Source organism: Procambarus clarkii, chromosome 72 (assembly GCF_040958095.1).
Source record: "Procambarus clarkii isolate CNS0578487 chromosome 72, FALCON_Pclarkii_2.0, whole genome shotgun sequence".
Taxonomy (NCBI): domain Eukaryota; kingdom Metazoa; phylum Arthropoda; class Malacostraca; order Decapoda; family Cambaridae; genus Procambarus; species Procambarus clarkii.
The window spans coordinates 4022294-4044218 of record NC_091221.1 but is presented as its reverse complement, the minus strand read 5'-3'; the positions used below and the strand labels follow the sequence as shown (position 1 = coordinate 4044218).

At 40.6% G+C, this 21925-nt stretch overlaps 1 protein-coding gene and 1 long non-coding RNA gene across 7 annotated transcripts in view; one reads left to right on the top strand and one right to left on the bottom strand.

The window, feature by feature from the left end:
- Positions 1-21925, bottom strand: part of LOC138356369 (uncharacterized) — a 420379-nt gene that overhangs the window by 18461 nt on the left and 379993 nt on the right. The window lies entirely within an intron of this gene.
- The window catches only part of LOC123773761 (alpha-protein kinase 1), a 183420-nt gene that overhangs the window by 67496 nt on the left and 93999 nt on the right, over positions 1-21925 (top strand). For 5 of the 6 annotated variants that reach the window (XM_069312345.1, XM_069312342.1, XM_069312343.1 and 2 more), the window contains 4 exons: positions 4038-4284; positions 8085-8220; positions 11446-11632; positions 11843-12043. In XM_069312345.1, coding sequence (XP_069168446.1) covers positions 4038-4284; positions 8085-8220; positions 11446-11632; positions 11843-12043 — 771 coding nt within the window. The remainder of the gene's footprint in view (positions 1-4037; positions 4285-8084; positions 8221-11445; positions 11633-11842; positions 12044-21925) is intronic. The other variant, XM_069312341.1, reaches the window with a different exon arrangement.

The following is a 21925-nucleotide window of genomic DNA, read 5'->3' as shown; positions in this document are numbered from 1 at the left end:
GTTTGCCTATTTGTATCATTTTACTGGTCTGCCTACCCTTATCACTTTGTAGAAAAAAAGAATTTATTTCTTCTTCATTCCTACTCTCATTTAGACGTTTTGCCTCGACAAGATTCAGTTTCAGCTTCTCTGTCTTCTTTTGAAAGGTCTCATCTTAACCACACTTTCCCTTCCTCATCACTTTGTAATTTTCTAGCATTCCTTAGTACTTCTTCCATCTGTTTGGCACCGTTTAGGGTAATCCTCAAAGGTTGATCTTTCCCTTTTATGTACCAGCCAATTCTCCTGTAGTCACAGACATTCTCTACAGTTGTAAGACCTTCCACTACAATTTTATCTACTACAGTACTATCTCGTCTATAGCTCTTTCTGACCTAGATGTTATCTCCTTTTCTTTGCAACCAAAAATTATCAGGGACTTACTTCGATCAACTGTGTTTTGCACCAGTTTAGGATTTGATGCCAGTTCCTTTCTAACTTCAGCCTAATGTTTGTTTTATCCTGGTTGCTGGAGAGTTTGGCTTCCTTTACTGCTTCTATTTTTTCCTTCTCCTTGGCCACTTGTACATAGGTGAGTTGCATATCCTTCTTGCATTGTTCCATTCCCTGTGTAACTTCCTTCATCTGTACTGACAAAAGCTGTTTTTCCTGTTGAATTTCCTTACCTAACCTATTACAGGTATAGTCATCTTTGTTTAAATTTGCTTTAACTTTTTCCAAAATTGTTTTTAAGAGTTTATTTTCCTCTTCCATGGCTTTACAATTTATTTCCTTTCAATTTGCTGATTTTTTCTACACGAGAGTTCACTATAGTGTCTAATTTTGCCAACTTGTTGTGTAGACTGCTTATATCAATACTTTCTTCATTGAAACCACCACCACTCTAGCTCTGTTTTGTTTTTCTTCTGGTCGGCAGCCGGTCCGTCTAATTACCCAAAGGTACCCAAAGCTTCCTAGTATTACGTAAGTAAAAAAGAAATATGATATATTTACTTACAATAACGTCAGGTGCTGAAAGTAGAACATGAAAAGTCATATTTTTACTCTGAAATAATACGAGTTTATAACAAAATTAGACGAAACTAAGTGGCATGAGAGGCCATAGGAAGTCGACAGTTAAAGCGTCACTGTTGTGGAGCGACTTATCCAAGATATATTATTGCCTACAGTTTATATCGTTAGGTTTGGATAGGTTAGGGTTAGGTTAGGTTTTGTTAGGTTTGGGTGGGTTGGTTAGGTTAGGTAGGTAGAAGAGGCTGATATGCCAGCAAACACCCTCCTAGCAACAATGTGTCTTGGATAAGTCGCTCCACAACATTGTCGCTTGGACCGTCGACTTGCTTTGGCATCACCAGCAGCTTATTTTCGTCTAATTTTGTTATGAAATGATACTTTTTCAAAGTAAAAATATGTTTTTCCATGTTCTATATTCAGCACCAACATTTTAATGAATAAATATATCATTTATTCATTACTAACATAATGTTAGGAAGTTTTGTGTAGCTTGTTAGGAAGCTTTGAGTAGCTTTGGGTAATTAGGCAGACCCCCAGTGGCCATCTTGAATGTCGTCGTCTGCACTGTGAACACTATCTTGAGATTATCTCGAGATGATTTCGGGGCTTTAGTGTCCCCGCGGCCCGGTCCTCGACCAGCCCTCCACCCCCAGGAAGCAGCCCGTCACAGCTGACTAACACCCAGGTACCTATTTCACTACTAGGTAACAGGGGCATAGGGTGAAAGAAACTCTGCCCATTGTTTCTCGCCGGCGCCTGGGATCAAACCCGGGACCACAGGATCACAAGTCCAGTGTGCTGTCCGCTCGGCCGACTGGCTCCCTCTAGGGTCAACATTTTATCATCAAATTTTTTCACTTCACTTGGCACATTCGTGTTAACTCACATTTTTCCAAAGCACTACACCTTTATGTTCCTTGGGACACCACTCACTATCATTCTACAATCCTTAGGAATTTTTAAATATCCTGGAGCTCCTCTGATGCAGGTGTTGACACAAGGGGTGTCATCTTTTGGATGAGCTTCAAAAGGTGACACAAGGTGACACCTTTTGAAATGAGCTTTTGTAGCTTGTTTAACGTGTTGATACATGAACGTTTCCAGGATGAGGTTTACAAATCTACAGGTCCAAAGGTCCTCTGTTCTAGCTTCATGGTGTACCTGTGGTTAGAAGTGTAAACACAATGAAAGTTGGAGTACAATAGTCACAGTTAGAAAACCCTAAGTATTAGAGATGTCCATGACTTTTCAGTCTCTTCCCAATAAATATAAGAAATGTCACTGGAACAAAGGTGGACATTTTCAAGGGAAAAAGTGACAAATTTGTGCTGAGCTTCTGGATTAACCTGGCACTGGGGTTCTTTAGGTTACTAAGGCAATGAACCTTACAGACAAGGCAGTCACCAAGGAAGCGTGGTTCCAGGCCTGCCTGTGAAAAATAGAGTAACTCTTAAAATCATCCACAGGTAATACAACCATTACTGCCATCACTACTATATCTCTTACCTTGTAATTATTCAACCACTTCTACTATGGGGGATACCCCCATCTTGATTGACTTTGAGTAAAATATTTCTAGTTATAATATTTCACAATATTGTAGCATTTTGCTGATTAACTAATCAAATGAGAACCATTAAATAATTATAATTAGGGTTTTAAGTGACCATAATCAGGACATTTTTTTAGAGCCAGGTGACTGAACTTTTAACAGCATTAACTAGTTCTCTTGGGTGTTTGTCCACCATAAGTTGATAATAACAAATATAGTATTAGTAAAGGAAAAAGTACACTAGGAAAAGATTTTGTCCAATATTACAAGATTGGAATCTGTTAGGACAGAACCGTGAAGGAAATTTTTAAGTAAAGGAAATGTTGACGATATTAGCAAGTAAAATGTTACTAAATAAATTATTAAAAATAAATGCATATTAGGAGATTTTGTGAATGTGGGATAAAGGAAGAAAGTGTAAAGTCAAATAAGATTACATAATACATGGAGGCAATTATAGAAGTGTGCAAGTACTGCACAAATATGGAGATGTGTAACTACATGGGGATGTGTAACTGTAACTACACCTAAGTGTAGTTACAGGATGAGAGCTATGCTCGTGGTGTCCCGTCTTCCCAGTACATTTTGTCGTATAATGCTTTGAAATTAATGATGGTTTTGGCCTCCACCTCACTTGTTCCAACCGTCTACCATTCTGTTTGCAAAGAAAACTTTCTAATATCTTTTTGGTACCTTTGTTTCCTTAGCTTGAATCTGTTTTCTCTTATTCTTGAAGTCACTAGTTTCAGGAATTCCTGTCAATTTGGTCGATTCCTGTTAGTATTTTGTAAGCGGTGATCATATCATCTTTTTTCTTCTATCATGTACAGAAGTTTTCATGCTTCACGCTGCTAGTTGATAATAGATTGTATACTGGATACTGGAAGAAAAATAAAGTTGGAGCAGATATGCTGAGAAACTTAGAAACTCGTGAAAACTCTTCAAGATATTTTGTGCACTAAAAATACAGTACTCGCCTAAATTTATTGAATGAACTGGGGTTAATTAGGTGTGCTTAAATATAGAACTACAGTATGCAGGATAATAGTAGGAGAAATTGGGTTGGCCAAGACAGGTTATTTTTGTCAAAATTAGCGATGATAGATTTTATTTTATATTTAATTTATTTCACATCCTAAGTTTGCTTAAAACTTAAGTTTTGTAATGTCAGGCATTACTTATATGAATACTGTATATGTTTTCTACTTGTTAATAGTCATAAAATGTATCTCTGTTAATTAAACTTAAGTATATTGTTTAAATGACCTTAAAGTTTTTTTTAACTTTATTTTCAGTTCACTTTAATTTAAATTGTTGTTAAAGTTTTAATTTTACATTAAGTTCCTGTATAGAATATAACACAATTTTTGTTAATTTACTTTGTAATACACTATATAAAAAACAAAGTTTTATTAAATTGTAGTGATAATAGACTTTTATCAGATTACTAATATGATTTCTTAATTCACAGGGTGCAATGCAGGATCTGAACAATTTACGGCAAGAAGTTTACCCAGGTGCTGGTATATCACATCAGAGGATATCAGTATCCCCACAGATGCGACAACATCAACACTCCCAGCACTTGGCCACCTCTCCAACTCGACTACACTATCATCCAACACTGCTGTCTCCTCCAGAGGCTCTATCACGCTCCATCTCTGATTCCTCTCTACACCAAAACCTGGTTCAAGGCAAGGCAGTTAACAATCGGAAAGGTTTGTTTGTTATTATATTGCTTTGTATAGAATATCCATTAAATCTGAAGCAGTAACTTTTCTGGTTTTGCCTCCTTAGTAGCTCCCCAGAGCTAAAGTGCTGGAACTGCTAAGTCTTCAGGTTGAACCAGGTCTCTGAAACTAAAACAGTATTGAAAACCGATACCAGAATTTGGTTATCTCAACAAGGTGTGGAGAATAGTGATTGCAAATATACTCTAAAACTGAGCAAGATCAATCTCAAGTCCAGATAAAACTAAACAAATTACTGTTCTATATATAAACAAAAATGAATGTGAAAAACAATGTAAGCAATACTTAGCAAAGAGTAAAGAACCTTAGCTGAACCTCGCTTGGCTGCCACCAGATGGCAGGTGACCCATTGACCTGAACCTACTTCTTGCCTAACTCACACCTGGTAGCGTAAGAGTTGTTTGCCCCTACTTGGACTTTTATGTGGAAGTCCCAGCAGAAGTTTCAGAGCCAAATGGCTTTGGTTTTCCCTGAAATAATTGCTGCATGTTGGGCCATTGCTTTGTTTTCATTTAATTTACCATATGTTTTACCATTATGTTTATGCCACCCCATACAGCTTGTTCCCCCGGCAATTATTTTGCTCCAATTTTGGTTTAGGGTTCTCTTTACTGGCTGTTAATTTGTATTTTCCTTGCTCCACTAGCATTACAGTCCCTTCTTTGAGGGTGTGCATTCCTCCTCCTCTACAAATTGGCTTCTTTTTTAGTCACCCTGCTTCTGGTTAGTGCTTGGGAGTTTGTTCTAATGTTAATTGGGGAGTTTTGTGTTTGGGTCATCCATAACCAAGTTTATGGTTGGGTCATGTTCAGTGATTCCTTTTGATTTGTGACTTTGTTTGGAGAAAATGCTGCGGATGACTGTAAACTCAAGCCACTCCTTGTGTACCATTATGAAGGTCCCCAAGTTATCAAGGGTGTGTTAAAACCAACTCGGCTAGTGGGATGGACAAATGCTCCAAGAAACATTGGTAACTAGAGACATCTTCAAAGACTGGTTTGCCAATGATTGTTCTTGAAGTAAATTTAAAACTTTGGCGTACCCCGCGCGCCACCCCTCATCTGTGCGATATGGGACCCCAGGGTGTCACGGGAGCGCGCGTAAATTCTGAAAAGTGTATACTCTCTTCAACTTTGTCACCTTAATTCTCGTCCTACGAGATTAAATTTTGTATCATTGTGTTCGCAATAGAATTCTCTACAGCACTAAATGCATATAAACTCCAAAAGCCCGGCTAATTACCCGCAGCAAACAGAGAAAGTGCGAACGAGTTACCCAGGAGCGCGCAAACGCAATAAAATGTTTTCACTATTTTCACTCTGGTCACCTCAATTTTCGTCCTAGGTCTTTCATTTTGGTCTCAATGGGTTCGCAATAGAATTCTCTAGAGGAACATTAGCATATAAAATAAAAAATCTGGTCACGCTTCAACCGCCGACGAGTTGAAGACGGGCCATGCGTTAGCCGCAAGTGAGCGCTCAGACGCCTTCCAGCTACACTCCCAATTCCCGCCCTTTTCAAGCCTTTCTTTCGCAATTTTCTTCCTGGAAGGGCCTTGTTCATGATCACTATCCATCGTGGAGTAAGCGTAGATAGTTTCTAAAGCCGCAGTAAGAAATATAGCCACGGAAAATAGCCGAAATGTTCACACGTTTGAGATGCAAGGGGAGGCGACATTGGTCACAACAGTGGAGCGAAAACAATGGGCCCATGGCGTGTGCCAAGCCGCCTGAGGGCCACGAGGCTCAACAAAGAAAATGGGAAGACATCGGCGCGCATTTTAAAACCAGTCCCAAAAAAATCGGATAAAAACCTGATTTTTGGCGATTATTTAAATTGGATGACACAATGCTGCATCATCCCCGGCATTACCGACAGTAAACGGATGACGCAATGCTGCGTCATGCCCGGGCGAAAGTGTTAAATATTAATGCTGTGTTTATGCCTCCTGACAAAAGTGTGTCATTGCTATCACCAATAGACCAGAGTGTTATAAGATTACTCGAGGCCTGTTACATGATCAGACCCTTTTCCCAGGCCCTTTAGTCATCAGACAGCAAACCTACCACCATCAAGGATTTCTGGAAAGGCTGTAATATTTTAAAGTCTGTTAAAAACATGGGAAAATCATAGAACAAATTAAAAAAAAGACAATTATGAATGGTATATGGGACAACTTTGCCCTTCATTTGTAACTGGGTCTTATAGTCTGGTGCACTTTTTCAAGGCTTGGCTTCATCAGAGCACAAAGTATGGGGAGCTACCAAGGTTCTGGTGCACTTCTCAAGGCTTGGCTTCACCAGAGCACAAGGTACAGGGAGCTACCAAGGTTCTGGTGCACTTCTCAAGGCTTGACTTCACCAGAGCACAAGGTATGGGAGGCTACCAAGGTTCTGGTGCACTTCTCGAGGCTTGGCTTCACCAGAGCACAAGGTACTGGAGGCTACCAAGGTTTCACTAGAAAAGGGCATTTCATTATAAGCAGTTATTTATTTTTTTCTTTGCTGATGCTTCCCCACCAGAGGAAAGTAAAAATGGGTTAATGATAAGGTATATAATCATCTGACCTACAATATGTATGTAGGTCAGATTGTTGACAAGGATAAATGTTTAACGGTCTTGGTAGTACAGTCGGGCTCATTCTCGACACACAGTTGAGAATTCCGGGTTCGAATCCCGGGCGAGACAGATTTAATTGGGCACATTTCTTTTCACCTACTGTGCCTGTTCACCTAGCAGTAAGTAGGTACTCGGGAATTAGTCAGCTTGTTGTGGGGTTGCATCCTGGAATTTGAGCTTGGGGAAGGGACTTCGATATAGTCCTAACATGTATGAATACGCTCTGGCTTCCTGTCCTGGACACAATGAAGTATTACAATGAAATATATTGTCAACATCATTACCATTTCAAGGTAATCTCAACAAGTGTTTGAGATTACCTTGAAATGGTAATAAGTATCAATCTTCCCATGGCTTAATCTCATGATCAGGCCTCCTGGTTGGTGGTCTGGCCAATCAGGTTGTTGGATGCTGCTTCTCTCAGTTTGATGCATAAATTACAGCCAAGTTGATCAAGTATCCTTTGGAGATCTTTATAAAATTCTCTGTTGAATACTGTGAAATATCTGCCATTTATACCTCTTATGTATAGAGGGAGAGTGTTGAAAAGTTTTGGGGCCTTGATGTTGATAGGTTCACTCTGAATGGTATATAGGAAAATAAGTAAAATACAAAATATATATTTTATAAGAAAATAAGAAAATATAAGAAAATAAAACTGCAATCGCTTAGTTTTATTGCACCTTTTCTTTTCAAAGGGGCTATTTTGCACTTCCTTCCAAGTCATATATGGTGTTATTGCCATGTGCAGATTTGGAACCAGTCCTTCTAAGATTTTTCAAAGTACTGTACTGTTAATACAAAATTAAGTATTATTTCATACTGTATTTTATATTGAAAAATCATTATTTACATACAGTATTTGAGTGTGTAAATGTACAAAAAATATGTATTCCGTAATTTTTATTAAGAATTACACAACCAAAATTTCTGAAAAAATAATATGACTTTTTAAAAGATCTAAATTTGTAAAAATGAAATAGAGGTCCAAAATGCTAAAATCCAGATTTTGAAGGCACACACTGTTAGTGTTATTGTACATATAATTTGAATGTATTATACTACATAAGAATATAAATTAAATCCTACTACAGCATTAAAATGCTAAAAAAAAATTATATTATAATAAAAATTCAATATTGTTACAGTCTCTGCTCCAGTGGAAGGAATTCGAACAGATCCTGCATTGGGTGTCAGTTTTTATGAGTCGGTGAGACTTGGGCATGAACCACAACCCAGACCGAAGTCAGGTTGTGAATTAACGCACCCATCAGATATTACTGCGTAAGTTATCACTTGACTGTCTTCGTTAATTATAATAGGGACAAAATATTTAACAATTTCTGTGTTTCAGATTGTATTGAAATACATACTGTATGCCGGCAAGTGTGAAAACAAATATTCTGGATTTTGAATTGGCAAAAGTGAAATCAGGGTCTTAAAGGTAAATTTGCAGCAGATTTGATTTTTCTTTGAGCACACTCGGTAATTCCTTAGCTAATGCTCTAGTCATTGCTGGACACACTTCAATAAGGCCAGATATCCATAGGGAGAGAATTGCCTACCAGAAACAAAACTCTGACAACTACTTAACAAGCTGTCACAATGAACCTCAATCTGCTAGCAAGTGATATAGTATACGGTTGACTATTGTCTCAGAGAGGCACCCACCTGTCATATTCAGCATTGTGGTAACTGGCACATCACGTGTGTATTTACAGAGCTAAACTCATTCCACAAAGCTAAGTGATCTTGCCGTTCCTAGGACCTTCAGGTTATACATCTGGGGTAATATGCTATCTATGTTTAAAGCAATTCACTTTCTTTGTGTCTGGTTACCACCTTACCTTGAGGTGCTTCCGGGGCTTAGCATCCCTGCGGCCCGGTCGTCGACCAGGCCTCCTCAAGACCACAGCTTGTGCTTTTGGGCCTTTCCTGATGTAGTTTAGGCAGACTGTTCTCCATCAAAATTGTCTTTTCTGAGGCATTCAGTTTCCTACTTTGGGTGGACTCCTTTCAAATCTGCCTCATGCCAGTTAATATTGTGCTTAATGTTGGCTCTTGTGAGAGTACAAAACTTTATGCATATAAACCAAGTTTATGATAAGACATTTTGACTATGGATTGTGGTGGCATTTGAGTTTCCAAGCAACAGAAAGGTTATTTAATTCATATTTCAGAAGATTTCTGTCCTATGTGGGTGCATTTTTCAGCACCGACTTTTGTAGTCTTCAACTCTGGCTAATACAGTAGGTGAGCCACCTCCTCTTTTATTAGGAAGAGTTTTAGGATTTGGTGATTTCAGACTTGTTGTAAATCTTAACATTTCCATATTGTTTTTCCCCTAATGGAATAGGGGTTTAATCTGTTCAGCCAGCATGAAATGATGCTTCCTTCCTGCCTCCACCTCTGATGAAGACTCCTATTGGCCCAGGTGTTTGGGCCTCTCTATTTTTATTAGGCATTAGTATAGGATTATCTCAGTTTGGATAAAAATACTTGTCAGATGTGAGATGGTTGGTATTCAAGCTCAGTCTAAACTCTGCAATTTTTCCTTTGTGTTTGTGACACAGTTTGTAGGTCACCTCTATAAGGGTTAATGGGTTCTCAGTAGTGAGTGGTTCTACCTCCCCGGTCCACCTTTTGTCAGGTTCTGGTGTACTCTAGTTTTGGGCTCCATCTCTGGCCCTTCTCTTGGGAAGAGTGGCTCCAAGGGTTGCAGGAAGCCTGAGCAATGGTGGTGGCTCTTCACTGCTACCTATTGGTCACTGGTTCTGCTCTTGTGGGTGCCTTATTGACCCTGTTTCTTTGGTCCCCTGTTCCAAGGCTCACATTTCCTAGGTCATCTGCAGTGTCATAAAGTCTAGCCAACATGCTGTCTACTGTTGGGGCCCACGATGTTTGCAAATACAGTATGCTGCTTTGGCCACAGTTTTCTCTAACATTTCCTGGGCTGATATTTGGGCTTGGGGGTTTTAGTGTTTTAACAGGGTTCTGGTGAACTGGTATTTAGGTAATTTTTCTGGTTCCAGTCCTTGTCTCCCGATCTGGGTTCTTTTTTTTGGTCCATTGCCTGCTGCCTATCCTCTCCTCTTCCCTGTTAAGTCCTGTTTTTGTTATCTGTAGTGGGTTAGCTTCAGGGAGCCACTGGGTGGGTTAGCCCAGAATCCCAGCATCGAATGTACAGTAATTAAATGGCAGTTTTTAGTAGAGTCCCGGTGGCTCTCTGAGTCCTTCCAAGTTTGACAGTTCATCGGTGGGTTGGTCTTCAGCTCCAGAACTGACCAGGGAGCTGGCTGTGGGCAAGGGCCAGGCTGACTGGTGGTAGCGACATCAGTACTAACAAGTTTTGAGCTAATTTGAGTAAATCTCTTGTTTGGTGTGAATTGTTTGGAGGATTTGAGGCTTTATTTTCTGTGAACCCAATTATGTGTAAAACCTGGCTGATTTTCTGGATGCTTTCCTGGTGGGGTGGCAAATTGTCACTCATTCTCTGCACCTCTGTGAGGGGGTGGGGGGATCAGGTTCTTGCTCTGGTCAACAGTAGGCAAAACAAAACTGTCAGATATGGTTACCTACCTTGAGGTTACCTTGAGGTGATTTTGGGGCTTAGCGACCCCGCGGCCCGGTCGTCCTCGTTGCTGGACTGGTCAACCAGACTGTTGGACGCGGCTGCTCGCAGCCTGGTTGATCAGGTATCCTTCAGAGGTGTTTATCAAGGTCTCTCTTGAACACTGTGAGGGGGTCGGCCAGTTATGCCCCTTATGTGTAGTGGCATAACTGGTCGACCCCTCACAGTGTTCAAGAGAGAACTTGACAAATTAGAATAGCGAATAGAGAATGTAACCATTAGAATAGAACAATCTCAACAAACTAGCTTCAGGGGGCCTCTGGAGTTCTGCCAGAAAGGCATTTCATTGCATTCCATATTGTTTTTTTTTTATAAATTGCTATCCACACTTCTGTAGAAATAAACATTCCATTCACCTGGACTGTATGGGGTCCAGTTCCTTTTTAAGACTGCTTATAGCGGAGTTGATAGAACTATGGCCTCACACACTCCTGGCGTCCACAGTTTGCGACCCCATACAGTACAGGTGTTGGGTTTTTTATAAAGTACATAATTGCTCTTACCTAATGGAGCAGACAGTGTAGACCAAAGATTTCCCTCTTTTCTTAGTAAATACTGTACATAAAGGTGTCTAGGATGAAATTCACAAATTTAATAGTCTATATTAGAGGCTATATGATAGTCTATATAGGAGGCCTATACCATATAATAGTCTATATAGGATGCCTGGTCGAGGACTGGGCCACGGGGTTGCTAAGCCCTGAAGACACCTCAAGGTATATTCCTTCTGTTTTTGGTTTGTATGCTTCTCAGTTGTTTTGATTTTAAATTAAATTAATATGTCCTGATTGTTTTTATGCAGTCAGTATATTTGTATTATATAATGGTAATATTTTTAAATTATATAACAGTAATATTTTTAAACTGTTTTTACATAGGATAAACCACATACAGCGAAGTGCAAATATTCCCATTCCCACATCAATAAACAATGCTGGAGGAGCTGGACCTGGGGGAGGTGGAGGGGGAGTAGGAGCGCTACCAAATACCGGCTCTCTTCCTGACTTGACGCAAGTTCAATATCTGCAGCCTATGAATCCCCCTTTGCCTGATACAGACTTGACAGTGAGTCCTTACTATTTTATATATTAATTTATACAATATTATCAAATACAATGTATGGATATGTTTATTTAATAAAAATAGTCATGACATTACTTCAAAGTACTGGTAGAAATAAAATTTGTTGTAATATTTAGGCCTATTGGATGAGTTACCTTGTCATAATCAACGATTTCAATTCCATTCCCTCAAAATAGTTTCTTTTCTGAATAGACCTTACAGAATTTGCAACCAGGCTCACCTCGTCTTGGTTCAGGCTTCTCTTCAGGGGGGCTTGGTGATCCGTATAGTAGTGGACAAGCCTCTCCCAGGGGAACATCCCCAGGACCTTCACCATCCCTTATAAGAAAACAGAAACAAAAACCTTATCAACCTCTACACATAAACCGTGTATCACACCACTCCCAAAGCAAAGTAAGTTATAACTTCAACTGGTACCTAATTGCTATACCAGCCCAATTGCACTGCTTCATTTGCAGATTCCAACAGGCCATTGCTCAACTGATTTTATGATTTTGTTATATAAAGTTCCCTTTAGTAATAAAAGTGACACTTCATCTTCTTCCTCTCTCCTCTTTTTCCAAGGAGTGGATACATGGGACACATACATCAAGGTCAGACACAAACACAGGGTGGGGAAGTTGTGTGAAAAATGGACATGAGTCATCTCAGGGGAGATACACTAGAAGAAATCTTGTACTAAGTATATCACAGTATCAAAAATAAAATGTGGGGAGGAACTGGAAGAAATTTAAGAAACAAAATGTATATTGGAGCTAAGCTCTGTTAAGGAGGAAAAACAATGAATAGCCAAAGTAAAGTACACAGGCCCCTAGCATTTGGAATCAAACAGTGGATTGGTCTTTTTTCATGGCAGATTCCATTTGTGGACATGTTAAAAAGTAATCCAGATGCAAGGACAGCAGTCCAGCAAGTGACAGTGCAGGCAGCCACTTTGCAGGAAGCAGCAATGAATGCAAGTCAGCTACTACAGAGAGAAAAAAAACAATAACAATAGTAAGACCAAGGGAACTGGAAGAAACCAACAAAGTTAAGTAAAGAGTGAGGGCCAGAAATAAAGTAACAGGGATCCTGGCAAGTTAGAGGTGGCAGGGAGGGGGGAGGCAGATGCTTGTGGTGCATGTGGTAGTACACTTCCCTCACACCTCCTCTCTGATTTTGACCAGGTTCGAGCCCTAGGCAGAAAGAATTGACTGGGCACCAATCCTTAAGATGAAAGATGAGAACTTGAGATGAGCTATGAGAAGGGGAAAGCTCTAAGCCTGCTACTCAGCCTAACATCATATGATCCTGTACCCACCTGTCTAAAAAAGAAAGAAAGAATTTATTTTGGCTAGATTGGTATAGGAAATCAATCGGGTTATAAGGGAGCTGTTCACTAATGAACTATAAGAGATGAATTCTTAGGAAAGAAAATCAGACTTGATTGCTTTTCCTTCTTTCATAGGAAAGAAAAGCAATAATCTGTTTCACTGCCTTGCATAAAAATTTCATGAAGACATTGGTAGAACATCTGGAGAGAAGAACATTTATAACACAGAGCCAGCATTGGTTCAGGGATGGATATCTTCCCTCACAAATTTGATAAACTTCTAGGACTGAACAACAGGAATTAAACAAAAAAAGATAGGGGTGGGTAGACTGCAAGTTTTTGGATTATGATAAAGCCTTCATCTTGGTACCCCACATGAGACTAGTGCACAACTTAGATAAACAGGCAGAAGTGACAGGAAAATGGTCCAGTAGATAAGGGAGTATGTTAGCAACAAAAGACAATTACAGTGAGACCCACCTCCTCAACTCGACTCTTCAGCAAGATCGTTACGCTTAGGTGGGTGTGCCTGGGTTCCCTGCTCCATTCTGTCCTCTCTCAGGGCTCATGGTTTTGGGGCTCCTCCAAGGGTTGCCACACCTAATCTTAGTTTGGAGGTGGTTGGGTCAGATATTTCCACAGGTCTCTCATCGTTTTTGGCTTTTGGGTATTTGGGGTGGCCCTGCTCTCTATCTCTGGCATCTTGAGGAGTTCTCAGCTCCTACCCAGGGCCTCCTGTTGATAAGGCTGCTAGGACTTGGGGATTTCAGAGGTGGGCTGTTGATTGTCTTTTGACACTTCTTAGTTCTTGGTCCCTGACCCTGTTGATTTTCTGCTCCACATGGGGCATTTCCTTTTCCCCCTCAGTCGATATTAGAACATACTTCCTCCTTGGGGCTTCCCTTCAGTGTTTCCAAGTCTCGTTCAGATCTACCACTTCTATGCAGGTTTACAGGGTCCTATCTTAGACCGACTGCAGGCCAGGTGGGCCTGCTTCAGTTTCTACTCTGAAACTGAAAATGTGCTTCGGGGATGGGCCCACATGCTTGGGTTTGCATATCCTTTTCTGCGGTTTGTGGTCCTACATTTTTCTTGGCACTCCCCTTTCTTTGGGGGCTTGACACCCTTTCTGTCACACACTTAGGTTATTACACGATCTGTGGGCTGACATGCAGCTGGATGGGTTTATAGTTGTTTAGGGGAATGAGGCATTCCCAACTTGGCCTGTCACTTTGTTTTGCACACACCCCCCAAGTCTGAGCAAGGTGTGATGCATATTGCACCTTGGTTGATCCATATAAAATCCTGCATTTTCTGTCCCGCTGGTTGCAGCTGCTTGCTGGGTGTGCTACTAGTTGCCATTTTGATAGTGGGATAAAAGGTTGGCTAAGCTATCTTCACTGGATTGGTCTTGCAATGCTTGGGCATTCCAGGTTGTCTCCAGTATCTTTCAGTGGGGATGTCATGGGTCTTGGTTTGGCCATCTATTCTTCTATTCCACATGGTCATCTGCTTGATATTGAATGCAGGTGTAGTTGAAATGTCCTCGACTTTGCAATGAATGCCCTGCTGCTTCCCGTTCCATTCTCTTGGAGGTGCTTGCCAAGATTGGGTTTCTTTCTCTGGTCTTCCCTGTGCCTTTCCTGTCCAGTATTCTGCATTGCCACTCTCCATCAGGTTTATTTGGTTCTTTTGGCAGGTGTGTGGCTCATGCCTCTGAGCCTCCAGGGCACATCATTTGGAATTTTCTGATTCTCCTGTGGTTTGGGGGTTGACTAGGGTTGTTCATGTCGAGCACACGTATATCAGCTCTTCATCTTCCCTTGAGCTTCTCATGTCACTCATGACTTTTTCCAGGTTAATGCATGGTTTATCTTCAATGCTCGAGATTTGCCTTAACATTCCTCGATGATTGACTGGTGTGGGCTCCAAATTAAGTTGCTTGTCTTTTAGTCAGAAATGGGATTTTTTCCCAGTTGGCAGCTTTCAGGTTTCACTTTGACTGGCAGTGGTCCAGTTTGATTCCATTGCAGGTTTTAATCTGACTCACAATTGTGATTCCAGGATGGTTTCCTTATCATTTCAGCTGGTAGGTCAGCTACCCTTGATGTCTCGCTTCTGTCCGGTGGTACGGAATTCCAGCAGTCTATCAGGCAGCTGTGTGGCTTCCTGCACTTTGCATGGTTTCTCTATTAGACCATATTTGGCTGGAAGTGTCATTCCAGTTCCTTCTGGTGTCACCTGTTGTAATGTTGCTAGATTCATTAGGGCGGTCCCTGGGGGTTTGCAGGGGGATTCTTTGTTCTGAGTTCATGCTGTTTCATTTTTTTTTGGGGTGGGGGGGGGGGGGATTGTCTTCGCCTACAGGTTTTTTACCTTCTGGTTGAAACCATTGCCTGCTTCATCTGCAGGTGGTACCTGTCATGGTTTGCATGCTGGTGTGCACTGTTGGGCTCTCATCTTCCACAGCGCTTCAGAACCTAGGTTAACTGCCTCTTTTCCAGTGGTTCTTTGCCTCTGTTGAGACCATTCCAGTCAGTCTCTTTCCCTATGGTGTTGGCCTTTGTAGATAACCCAACTTTTGGTTCTCTGGGTTCCATTCTTCACACAGTTCTCATATGGGGTGTATTGCATGTGCTAGTGGCTGATTTCTTCCGTTTCCATCCAACCTCGGCAGCATAGGAGTTACCTTACCATTCTGGTTGGTAGTTGGAAGGGTAGGTTTCCTGTGGTGTACTGGTTTGCCTCAGAGTGAGCTTGATGCCTTCCTTTGTGTGTATCCGTGGTTCATGGTTGTCTGACATTTTCGGTGGCTTCATTTTCTCATGCTAAAATTGGTGAGCTCTTCCCTTCGGTTTGGTTTCATTTGTCAGTGAGGTGGGCTATGTTGCTCTTTGGCGGATGACTCCACTTTTGTCCTGGGTCTTTTAGCTCGGTGTCCACTCTTGAGCATAGTGTCCGGGCTCTCATGGGTGCTCAGCAATGTTGTTTTTCCTCGATGGTTTGATCCTCTATTTGCCTGCCTGTGCATGTAGTGCATTTTGGCAGAGCCTTTCCCATTCCTGCCCTTAACTCTCTTCCTGTGATGTTCAATGGTCATGTATTAGATGGTGCATGAATTGTTGGGCTGGCATTTTGGGGCCTGGGACAATCAAGGGTGCCATCATTGTTTACATAGGATCAGTATATCTTGAGGTTATCTTGAGATGATTTCGGGGCTTTTTTTTTTTTAGTGTCCCCGCGGCCCGGTCCTCGACCAGGCCTCCACCCCCAGGAAGCAGCCCGTGACAGGTGACTAACACCCAGGTACCTATTTTACTGCTAGGTAACAGGGGCATAGGGTGAAAGAAACTCTGCCCATTGTTTCTCGCTGGCGCCTGGGATCGAACCCAGGACCACAGGATCACAAGTCCAGCGTGTTGTCCGCTCGGCCGACCGGCTCCCATAGCATAGTATAGCAAATATATCCATGCAGTTGTCCATTTTAGTGTGCTCTACATTTCTGGTGGTCTTTCTCTTGGTTACTGTGTGGATCTTAAACCCCAAGGCTCCCCTTCTCTCTACCAGAGGGCCTGATAGGTGAGTGGACAGCGCTCGGGATTCGAAGGCCTGAGATTCCGGGTTCGATCTCTGGTGGAGGTGGAAACAAATGGGCAGTTTCTTTCACCCTGATGCCTTTGTTCACCTAGCAGTAAATAGGTACCTGGGAATTAGACAGCTGCTACGGGCTGCTTCCTAGGGGTGTGTGAAAAAAAGGAGGCATTGTCAAGGATTGGGCTGCAGGGACGCTAAGCCCTGAAATCATCTCAAGATAACTTCAAGATAACCTCTCTATTGAGTGGACCAGATTCTGGTACTGGTCTCTGAGAGGTGATGGTGAATCAGTAGATTTTGGTTTGATTCTAAAGGTTTAACAGTTATATCACTGTGTAGCTCAAAAAGCTACCAAGGGGCTCACCAGAAAGTGTCGTTTCAATACACTCAACACTGATTTTTTACAACTACTCCTTAACCATGCCTCATAGCATCTTTTATGTCATCATCTTAATAGCAGTGTCTTCAGAGATGGTATTACCAATTTTATAAGAGATAATGGTGTCTTAGGGCTTGAACTAGGCTGTACAGAGTGGTTTAGTTACTTGAAACCAGTCATGAATAAATAGATATGTGATGTGGAGTTTGTGGACCAGTACATTTTCATAATGCAAGTGTTTGCTCTTATGTTTGCTCTCATGTTTGTGTTGTCTACCCCAAATGATGTCGAGCATGTTTTTCTATATTACACTGGTGATCATTTGTTTTTGGGGCTAGATAATTTGGTTCTACGACTGCACAACTCTCATTTTTGGCTTTGAGCCCTTATGGTGAATTCAAGGTTCATCTATCACCAAACAGGAAAGAAAGTTGGCTAGATTAACTTGTGCAGTTCAAGGAGTTTGCAACTTTTAACTATCCTTTGGTGTTGATTCTGAGCCCAAAAGATTTTATAGAATCCATCATGTAAAAAAAGTCCCTGGGGTAACACACTAACCCCATGCCTTGCAAGTGATTTGGTCTGGGCTCAAGTCCTGGCTAGGAAGGATGGACTAGGTTGATTACCTGGTTGATTACCTGGGTTCTGGGAGTTCTTCTACTTCCCAAGGCCAGGCTTGATTTGTGAGAGTTTGGGTACTCAGACTCAGTCCTTAACTGCTCAGCTCTGTTCACCCAGCAGTAATTGGGTACCTGGTTTTAAGCCATTTAGCAGGTAGTGTTCCAGGGGAAACTAGTGGATAAGGCTTACCATGAGCTATGAGAAGGGAAGGCTCTGAGCCTGCTAACAGGAGTCAGAAGTCATCTTGTCCTGTACCCTCCTGTGTATTAAAACATCTTAGACATCTCCAAATGTTTATGGTTGTCGATCACCATGTGAAATGCTTTCTTTAATGTTTATTTCATCGACTTGATTCACCAGTCTGCTCTAATCAAAGGCTCTACTTATGCTGAAACAATAAATAGTATCACATTAGCCAAATTATCTGAAACAAATACTCATGCATTTAATTTTCTTAGCAAACTCTTAGAATCTTGCTATGTTGTTTTTCATCTGAACTATGAAACGTTTGGACTATCCTTTGTAGATTCCTCTACTGATATTCTTATATGAAATACGTGGCTTAGAATTTTGTGCGGTGATGAAAAATATTAGGATTATAATAATTATACAAGTTTTATCCCAAAATATCTTTAAAATATTGAATAAAAGATAATAATTTAAGAAACATGTGTAAGAAATAATCATAGCAATAATTGCACATCATCCCAAATTAGGGGTTATTTCAGCAGTTACATATACACATTTCACTCTCCAGTATTTTGTTACTCTTATATACATTAAGGTTTTCATAATAATAATAATACAGAGGCCAACTTGTTTTCCAAACCGGTCTGGACTGAACTAGGCTTAAAATCCAGGTTTATCCTGCTAACTGGATGTACCTGCCTGCCCAAGAAAATTTATATTTTATGTCCAAAAATTAATAGCAGTTCTGTACAAGTTCACTGTGTATTGTAAACTAAAGGCATGATAATATAGAAGTAGAAATGACTTAAATAATAAGAGTACTCACTAAGAGTCCTGGGGCCAGATTCACAAAGCAGTTACGGAAGTACTTACGAATGTGTACATCTTTCCTCAATCTTTGACGGCTTTGGTTACATTTATTAAACAGTTTACAAGCATGAAAACTTCCCAATCAATTGTTGTTATTGTTATAAACAGCCTCCTGGTGCTTCGGAGCTCATTAACTGTTTAATAATAGTAACAAAGTCACCAAAGATTGAGAAAAGATGTACAGGTTCGCAAGTGCTTGCGTAACTGCTTCGTGAATCTGGGCCCTGGTGTTCCTCCACATACAGTCCTGGAATGACGTCTAGATTAGGTTAGGTGATTTTTCTTGCTTGTACAACCTCCTCAAATTTGAACACATACTCTTCTGCAATTCCTATGTCAGCTGACTGTCATCAATCACTATACACACATGATGATCATTTCCTTGTGAAAATGGTTCTCTCTCCTGGATTGGCAACCCTGCTGCTGTTATATTTGTTTCATCTCACATTTGCTTGTACAGTACAGTACAGTACAGTACTGTCAGTGCATCATCAAACTTTGACCGACTGACTGCTTCCTCCTCTGCATTGATATACTGTATCATATTTACTTTGAGCATAATAAGCAAAGATCTTTTTTTTACCCTTCAAATGGAAAGAATGTCTTTGCTGACTTTATATTCTTGTACATAATCTTCCAAGGGGACTACTCTTCTCTCATAAGCTGTACATTGTAGTAAAAAAAAAATTAGAACATGTTTCCTTGTGGGTGTGTGGCTAATTCAAGTCGTCAATGATACAGTACCCACAATTTTTTTAAATCACGGACTGCAGGATATTTCCTATTTTCTGTGAAATAAGACTGTAGGTTTAAAAATATTTAATGCCACACTATGAAACCAGCTCAGACTGGGTCGTGCCGGTACTCTCTCAGCTCGGTGGCAATTGTGTCGGCTACCCAGCAATTTAGGCCAAACTTCTCAGAGCTACCCAACACATGTGAGATTCCAGGGATGGGAGGAAGGTGGGGGCCTTTTAAACACAGGGAGTTCGAAAGCAGGGAAAGCTGCTGTAATTGTATTCCATAAAGTTAAAGGATTACGTATGTATTACTTTCATAGAGCTCAAATTGCATTCATTTTTTCAAATGCAGTGATATGATGATGTTTCAGAACACGAGTTTCAAATGATGTTATATAGAATCCAACAGAAGGAAAATACAATGAGTTGTTAATGTACTTAAGTTGCAAGTGTGAAGCAACTAACTGTTGAATAATAGAATTCAACAATAAATGGTTAGTGCTGTTAAGAGATTTGGAATCTTTTTAGTAAAAGAATATGGTGCAATAGATAAAATTAAGGGTTACATTTGAAAAGTTGATTATCCAAGTCAATTTGTCTTTTACATGATGATTTACACTAACATGTGCAATAATATGATTACACATTGCATAAACCTGAATTACAGGATATATAGAAACTAGAAAAATTAAAAAATTTGTGAGCTAAATTATTTATTGGTACAGTATGTTAATACAGTACTATTTAGTCTTCTATAATAATATAGATCAAAGCTGGCTAGTGTTTTGATTACTTGGTTTACTTGTGTACAGTATTTTTAATATTGGAAACAATGATAATAAAATATAATGGATATACTGTGGCACCTCAGCTTACGACTGCCCCTACTTATGACTTTTTCGAGGTTACAACCCCAATTTCATTGAAAAATGCTACTCGACTTTCGACCTTTGCCTCGACTAGTGACTTTGTTGATACACGTATGAGTCAACTGAAAGCATGGTTCCTGGTGGCACGGGTGACCCTGCCTCAGTTTACCAGAGCCTTCCGCCTATTGACAATCGTGCTTGTAAAGAATTTCATTGTTTTTGTGCTTTTTTGTTTTTTGAACATAAAAGTAATTATTATATATCATGCCATGGGTCCCAAGAAAGTCAGTGGTAAGGTTCAACCTAAGAAAATGCATGTGAAGATGACCATAGAGGAAAAACAAGAGATCATTTGTAAACATGAAGATGGTGTGCGGGTTGTTGATCTAGCTAGGCAGTACAACAAATCTATGTCAACGATATCCACTGTACCTGCTTAGAAAAAGGACATTATGAGTGCTAAAGTGACAAAAGGCGTATCAATATTCGCGAAACAAAGAACACAAACACTTGAGGATGTTGAAAAGTTACTAATTTGGATACACAACAAGGAGTTGCAGGTAATAGCACCTCAGAGGCCATCATTTGTGAAAAAGCAAGGCTTTTTCATGAAGCAGCATGAAGGTCTTATAAAGAAAACCCCTGGAATGAGTGCTGCAGATACGAAAGAGTTTAAGGCGAGCAGGGGATGGTTTGAGAAATTTAGAAAAAGAAGTGGCATTCACAGTGTTGTGAGTGATGTGTGTTGTGAGTTGGTGCAGGAACACATTGAAGAACTGACCACCGAAGAACTCTTAGCCCTTCACAAGGAGCAGCAACAAGAGACAGCTGAGGAAATTTCTTCAGGGGAAGAGGAGGCAGTACAGAATGTCCCTTCCTCAACAATTCAGAAGTGGTGTGCATCATGGGAAGAAATGCAAAGTTGAGTTGAAATAAATCTCCCAAATCATGCTGCAGTAGGCCGTTACCTTAACCTTTAATGACACGGATGCCTCAATACAGACAAGTGTTCAGACGTAGGAAAAACAAGTCTCTAAGGAAAGGTTCCTATTAAGAAAAACAAGCAGTGAGCCACAACCAGGTCCTACTGGTATGCAGGCTAAACATAGGAGAGAGAGTACCCCAGAGAGGTCATCACTGCCTAATATTATAATAGAAGGGGGACTCCCTTTCCAAACAGTGACACCTCTCCTCCTCCCCACCGCCTCTCCGTCTTTCATACGCCAACAAGACTCCTCAATAAAGGTAAGATATTCATACTGTATTGTAAATAGTATAAAAAGTACTATTCAATTTAAATTGTATTTTTAAATTAATATTTGTTGGGGTTGTGGAACGGATTAATTCAATTTGCATTATTTCTTGCGGGAAAATTCTTTTCGACTTACGATTTTTCAACGTGCGACTGATCTCTGGGAACTGATTACAGTAAATTCCTAAGTGGAGATATCACTGTACAATAAAAGGGAAAAGAATTTAATGATAATTAAAAGCTTTTACTTTTTATCACCTCTAAGCAGTGCACAGTTTTTCTGGGGGGAGCCCCGTCGGCTCCCCGGAGCTTTACCGGCTGATATGCTAATGTCAGACTTTGGCATCAGTCATGTGTATGGAGTTCTAGGGCCTACCGGGGACCACGAGCCAGAACCTGGCCCCCTCAGAGAGGCAAGGGGAGCAATGGCCTATAGAAACCCCCGTGTG